The 7,455-nt window shown below is 49.9% G+C and overlaps 1 protein-coding gene across 1 annotated transcript; it reads left to right on the top strand.

Moving 5' to 3' along the window:
- The first annotated feature begins 250 nt into the window (after positions 1-250).
- On the top strand, positions 251-1,896 carry LOC136464179 (uncharacterized). Its single transcript, XM_066463138.1, has one exon. The coding sequence runs from the start codon at positions 718-720 to the stop codon at positions 1,624-1,626; it is 909 nt and encodes a 302-aa protein (XP_066319235.1). The 5' UTR covers positions 251-717; the 3' UTR covers positions 1,627-1,896.
- The last annotated feature ends 5,559 nt before the right edge of the window (positions 1,897-7,455 follow it).

Here is a 7,455-nt window from a genome sequence, read left to right on the forward strand (position 1 = left end):
GAACTAGAAATATTTTCCGCATTACAGGACGACCCGCTCCGATCCGGGCCATGCCATGAAGCCAACGCCGAATCAACCACCCAGTGACGAACGAAATCATGAGGTCTCGACGGCTCACCCAACTCCGAGGCCGGAGGTCCCGACCCGAAGCCACAAGCAAACGAAACGCCGATGCCGTCAAGCACAGCATCGCGCGGTCGCCCCTCCAGGCCGGCTGCCGCCGGAAATCTCATCAATTCCTCATCCATCTCCTCCGCCTCGTGTCCACGTCCACCTGACCTGCCGCGAGCCGCGTGCTCCCTCCACCGCCACCCGCCCCCGCATCGCTTCTCTTCTCCGAAACGAAAAGATCCTCTCCTGCCTCCCTCCCATCGCACCCGCCCGCCCAAACGCACGCGCTCGGCGCACGCACGCCCACCTGCAGGCTGCAGCTGCCGCGTAGCCACCAGCCAATCTGGCTTAAACAAAACCCACCCAAATTTAAGCAAATCCCAGTCCCAGCCCGAAAAGGGGTATAGGCCGAAAGTAAGGAAGGCAGGTGCATCTGCGCCGTCGCAAATTTCGCTTCGCTCCGCTCCCGCACCCGCGCCCGCCTCGTCGTCAATCCGTCCACCCACCCATCTACCGCGCCGAGGGAACGCCCCGCGGCGGCTCCGGCGACGTACGCGGGGAGAGGAGAGGAGAGGAGATGAGACGAGGCGCGACGGGGTGGGCGGCATGAGGTGCAAGAAGCACCCGTACCAGGCCGGCGGCGGCGTCTGCGCCACGTGCCTCCGCGACCGCCTGCTCGCGCTCGAGGCCGCGCAGAACGGCGACGCATCCCCGCCGCCGCCCGTTCCTGCCCAGGCCCCTCCGGTTCCGCCCGAGCCCCTGGCGTTCCCGAGGTCGGTGTCGCCGTACGTGTCCCGCAGGAAGTCGGACACGTCGGGCGCGCTCAGGCACCACCCGAGCCTGCTCTTCTTCCGGACGCCGCAGGTCGGGCCCACCTACGGCGGCGCGTTGGAGGAAGGCGACATAGCCTACGAGTACGAGAAGCGGCGCGCCCGCAACTTCTCCGTGCTCGCCACGCTCTTCGGCCGCCACCACCACCACCGCAGATCGGAAGAGAAGCATCACCATCAGCAGGAAGGCGGCGCCAAGGAGCGCAAGAAACATTTTTCTTGGTTCGCCGGGATCATCCCGCGCCGCCGCAAGAAGCAGCAGGCGGCGGCGCCGGCGGCCTCGGCCACCTCGCCACAGTCGGCCCCGCCGAGGCGCTCCTCCTGCCGCCTCGTGGTCAGCAACCGGGGGCTCTCGCCGGAGCGGGACAGCCACGGCGGCAGCGGCGACGAGAGCAGCAGCTCGCCCGCCGCCGCGGATACCCCGTGGCGGCCGTCCCCGTCCCCCATGCGGAGGACCACCTGCCAGCGCCGCCAGACCAACAGCATGCCGTCGGGTTTTGTCGTCTGCCTCAGCCCGCTCGTGCGGCCCAGCCCGGGCCGCCGCCACCGCCACGGCGTCCAGCCGCCGGACCCCGGCTCCTTCTCTTGCGAGCTCCGGCCGTCGCCGCTCCACAGCCTCTCATCCGCCGCCTCCGTCACGCGCTGTCGCTCCAGGAAGCTCGCCGACGGCGGCCGCTTCCGGTGATCTTTGCTTCCATTTTCCTCCTTCCATTCCACCTTATCCAGATTACTAGTCCACTTTTTAGAATTTCTTTTTTCCTTTTTGGATTTATTACATTTTGCCTATCCGTGAAGAAGAGTCTGTAAGATTGGCACACCCAAACCAAGTCCAAAGTCCAAACCACTCCGTTGACATATACTAGTATTACTGCTTGTCGGCCCAACATTTTGTGGCAATGTAACGAGCTGCTTGTACTGCTATCAAGGAACTACATGTTCATGTTTTGTACAGCTACCTGTGTAATCTCGAATTTCTTCTTTTGCAAAATCGAACTACTCTAACCCATGATTCTTTGTCAATGATGTTCGGATTAGAGTTAATGATGTCTGTGGTACATGTTCTATGTACAGAATTAAATGCTGCTGGAGATAGACAGATGGAGGAGAGAGACAGCATTCGCACGGAGATTGGTAAGGGTCTGTTATCTGAGAGCCAGCTCACATGGGACAGGCTGAGCACATAGAACGCTGTCATATTTGGTTGAGTATATCTACTCAGGCTGGCTGAGAAGAGATGGTGTTTGGTTGCCTGTACGAAGATATACTGCATGGGATAAAAATATTATAAGGTTATGATTATGATTTTTATTTTGTACAAATACACTCTTAAAGTTCTTATTTTATCTAATTATGTCTTAAACATCTTTAAAATAAATTAATATCACTTGATATTTACTAATCATGCACTAATACATCATTAGTCGAGTAAATAGCTGCACCGAGCGAGCCTGGCCCAGCAGAAACGGCCGATTCGGGCGTTTCCCGCGAGCCAGGCCCGACGGCACTTCCTGCATGCGGCCAGCCAGGCTCCGACGCTCCTCCGGCCAATCAAACGCTCCGACTCTGCACCCCACGATGCATGTTCGTTCGGAACCAACGAACCAAACACGCCCTAAAAGAAGTTTCTTGATCGTTTTGTTTTGTGTCTGAATGATAGGCCTTATTTAGTTGGCGAATTGGGAAATGGTATTGCAGCACTTTCGTTGTTATTTGGTAATTAGTGTCTAATCATAGTTTAATTAGACTTAGGCTGTGTTTAGTTCGTGAAATTTGGAAATTTGGCTACTATAGCACTTTCGTTTTTATTTGGTAATTAGTGTTCAATCATGGACTAATTAGGCTCAAAACGTTCGTCTCGTGATTTCCAATCAAACTGTGCAATTAGTTTTTTTTTCGTCTACATTTAATGCTCCATGCACGTATCGCAAGATTCGATGGGATGACTACTGTAGCACTTTTTGGGAATTTGGTTGGGAACTAAACAAGTATATAAAAGATTCGTCTCGTGAATTTCGTCTAAACTGTGTAATCAGTTTTATTTTTAATTTATATTTAATGCTTCATGCATGAGTCAAAGATTCGATGTATAGGAGAATCTTAAAAAAATTTACAAAATTTTAAGAAGTAAACAGGGTCAAGGAGTCCTGCCCTATTTGGCCGATGAAAACGAGATTCTACCACTATACTAGTATATTTCAATTCAATTCCATTTGGTCAGAGGATTCACATGGCGGCAGGCAGCATCTTGATGGTGGATGGATGGCCAGTCCCTTCATTACTCTTTGCTGGTACACCAAACCATTCTATTCAATGTTCCCAACCCCTTTGTGCGTGCTGGAGCCGTTCACTTACCACTGGCCTGCCTGGCCATTTGTTCATTCCAATTCCAATCCTTTTAGAGACACAGACAGGTGCAAGAAACAGACCATGGACACAACTCACAAGCAGTAGTACGTCTTCTTGAAAAGATGGGACAGTAAGATTTTCATGAAATACTCGCTTGAGCTTATTCAGCACTATTTTTCAGTTATGAAATAATTTTTTTTTTCTCACAACATTTCAACATAAACATTAGCGTAAGTCAAATTTCAGCATAACACTAATGGCAGACCGCAATTTGGAGGAGATTCTCCTCGCATTAGGGCCTCTCTTAGTGACTTCCGGGCTGTCCACGATGTGACAAATGTGTAATGACGATGATCGATGATGATGTATTCCTGTGGGTATTAGCGTGACTGGCTGATGATGATGTGTGAACATACACACCAGTGGCGCCTTGTGCTGTGTCTCCGTGCTCCGGATCGACGGATCCCATTGTTTAACTTGCGCCTGGTGCCAGTGTGCCATCACCGTATCAAAGCACCAGTACTAATTGCTAAACAACGGGGGTTATCACAGCTCACAGATAGCTACTGCTACCAATACACTCAATATAAGATACTGTCGGTTTTGGCATGTTGTTGGGAGGTGTGGTTAGCTCGTGTTAAGCTGACCTGTTAAGCGTAGTTTATTAGAGGAAAAGGTTGGACTTTTCAGCAAAGCTTTGTTTTTTTTCCCTATCCCCTCCGTGTTTGAAATGCCAGATACGCTATTGTTATCCCAAACAGACAGCAAACACATAGATTAAAGTTTGTACCGTTCCCAGCAAATGATTTGCTTAATCGTTGGAAATGTTGCTGCCGAGTTCTGATTGGTCGGGAGTTCCTCGGTTTCAACTTGTCTTGCGTCTACCCATGGGATGCTGAGATCTCTAGGAATTCTACGTAGGAGTACTACGTATACGTACTCGTGGTTAAGGCTTACTCGTGGTGTCCTGACGCCTAATCATGCGGATTTGTGCGCAACTGGCTGCTGCTGCGAAGCGCGAAGTCAACCTGGATAATTTGGCCCCAGCAAAGCCAATCATCCGATGAAGCAGAACACAAATGTTCATATTGCATTGGACAGAGAGAAACTGAAGAAGCATCAATCTAAACCCCCAGCTTCATTGACAGAGAAAGGCAGACCATGAGAGACCAGGAGGATCGATCAGTAGCAATTCTACCTGGTGAACCGTGAATGAAAACAGAAACAGCACCGGTGGAGGCAGCAGGCAATCATGTCGCGCGCACTGCCGGACCGGCCGGGAGATTTGCCAGTCTGCCATGCCACTCGTGGAGCTTTCGTTTTTCGCTTCGAGATCACGCTTAATGCCGGTAGTTTTCGCGGCGACGCCGGCCCAGCTAGCCGTGACGGATGACGGACGTGAACGGGGGCCGATGGCACTATGGCAGATGACACCCCTCACCCCTGCGCTAGTGGTGGGTGGAGCGGAGGCGCGATAGCGATGATGATGGCCAGGACTCGGGCCTCGCCGGGCCCCGGGCACTCGGCTAGGCTGGGATCGGTCGCTCGCTACTAGTGCGGTGTGGCTGAGCGGCCGCCGCCAGTGTGTTTGTGTCGTCGCTGCGGGCTGCAGCAGAGCCGTAACGCGCACACAACCCTGTTGCTCTAGGCTCTAGCTTCTCGTCCTCCCGTTCCGACTGCCTTTGCCTTTCCAGGCCCCTTTCAGCTTTCAGGAGTGGTGGTGGGATTGGGCAGCAGGTGGCGGTGCCGGTGGTGGTGACCCCTGTCGGATCGGCCGGGTTGGCGGCAGATGCATGCAAATCCATCTGGTCTGGTCGATCATATCATATATCGCTGCTCTTGTTGTGCTGTTTTCCCTTTGCGGCCAAGGATAATTACTAGTAGCGGCACAGGGACTGCTTCCTCGCAACAAACTTCTGTTCAGATCTCGAGCTCCATGAACAGGTGATCTGGTGGCGAGTGTTGCTTATTCTTGCATGCAGCTCTATCTTTTCGGATCCAGTCTGGTTTGAAAGGAATGTTTCTCACTCGCTCGGGGATGGAAATGGAAGGAAGCGCCTGCCTGTCCCCGACTCCCCGGTTTGAACGGGAGCAGAGTGGATGCGTCAACACGCGCCAGCGGAGGTGAAGCGGATGGCTCGTAACTGCGTTCACAATGAACCGAAGCCACTTAGGCCTGGTTAGTTCTCAAAAAATTTTCATTCCAAACTATCACATCGAATCTTGCGGCACATGTATAGAGTATTAAATATAGACGAAAAAAACTAATTGCACAGTTTAGTTGGAAATCACGAGACGAATGTTTTAAGACTAATTAGGCCATGATTAGCCATAAGTGCTACAGTAATTAACATGCGCTAATGATGGGTTAGTTAGCCTTAATAAATTCGTCTCGCAGCTTCCAGGCATGCTATATAATTAGTTTTTTTATTAGTATCTGAAAACCTCTTCCAACATCCCTAAAATATCTGATGTAACATAAAAAAAAATTTCATTTCGCAAACTAAACGTACCCTTAAATAAAGTGCCGTTAGGACTTAGGACCAGCGTCCGTGGTACTCTGGCTCCGTGCTAGCTAACCATGTGTACTCCAGCTTCTAACTGACGCGTAGGTCGTACCAGGCAGGACCCAAGCGTGGTGTGCACAAGAGGATGGCCAGGTCGGTCACAGCACAGGGCTGACCTGCGCGGCGTGTCAACGCGTAGTGTCATGAGTGCATCTGTCAGTTGGGGGTGGGGGTGGGGGGGGGGGGGGGGGGGGGGGGGGGGGGGGGGAGGGTGGGGGGGGGTTTGGGGGGGCGAGGCCTGACCGGTGAGGGTACTGGTCCAAGTGATCCGTATTCCGTTAGTCGTTAGATAGACTCCAGGGTACCTAAAAGGATCATGGGCTCGTTTGACCCATGAGACCGCTATTGATGCTAGAACACGCCGTCACACTGGCTGGCATATGGCTCCTTTGCCTCGTGGCAACCTGGTTTATGCCCTGTTTTTTATTCATTATCTGCTAATAGTTAGCTGGCTATTTTTTTGTTTAATAGGTAGCTAATAGCTCATATATATATAGCTACCTATATTAGCTGAAAGAGTGTTTGGATGTACAGCTAATGCTTACTGAGATACACTTTAGCTGTTATTTTCTAATTTGGTTCAACTAGTGAGACAGTTATTATCTAGATAGTACACTAATAATTAGCTATTTTATTAGTTGCACCTGTTTGAATCCGAAAGAAATAACTATACATATAGCTATTATGTATAGGGATCCAAACAGGCCCTTGGTCGGTTTTTGCAACCTGGTCTAGTCAGTTTCAAACTCAAGCTTAACCTGCATTGGACATACACTGCATCCGTCAGTTTTTGAACGCTCAACCTGGAAAGCACCCAATCAGGCAAGTGCAAGCCAGTGTCCTAAGCTTGATAGTTGATAGGTTTAACCTAGGATGTCTTTAACATCATCAAGATGAGGAAGAACAACAACGAGGGGTTTTGGTTGATTTAATAGGGTTGAAAGTGTAAAATGAAAATGTAAAATAGATAAGTGGCCCATTTGGCACAACTCTAGCTCAGAGATCTATGTTAGATCTATAGTTTGTAAAATAAATTCAAGTGGTTTAAGTATTTTCATTGTAAAATATAAACGAAATGAGTTACGTAAATACACTTAGGACATGTTCGCTTGTCTTATGAGTCGTACTATTTCAGCGAACGAACAGTGTTTTTCTCTCATAATAAATCAGCGAACAATACTTTCAGCCATGGCTTTTTAGCAAAGCGAACATGGCCATAATATGCCTGTAGCTATCTAGGATTTCCTAGAACTATAGGTGATCAGTTCTCCCAGACAAGACCTAGATTACCATTTTATCAATTGGATATCCTCAATTCAATTTGTTATGTTCATATTTATTTATATAAGATGAAAAAAGGTCTTACACCACGTACAAGTTGAATTCCTTTAAATTGTGTCAAATTACAACTCCAATCTGATTGATTGACAGCTCAGCTAAGCCAGTTTCCAAACCCGCTAAGTCAAGTTTCTTAAGCGTAGATTCTCTCAATGGTCATAACTCCCTCGTTAAGCGCGTTGCACGTATAAATTCCATTCGTCTGATGAGAACTACGCAATAGCGAAGTACTATTACGATTGAGGACTTCACCCAGGCCCGAT

This window comes from Miscanthus floridulus, chromosome 7, assembly GCF_019320115.1.
Source record: "Miscanthus floridulus cultivar M001 chromosome 7, ASM1932011v1, whole genome shotgun sequence".
NCBI lineage: Eukaryota > Viridiplantae > Streptophyta > Magnoliopsida > Poales > Poaceae > Miscanthus > Miscanthus floridulus.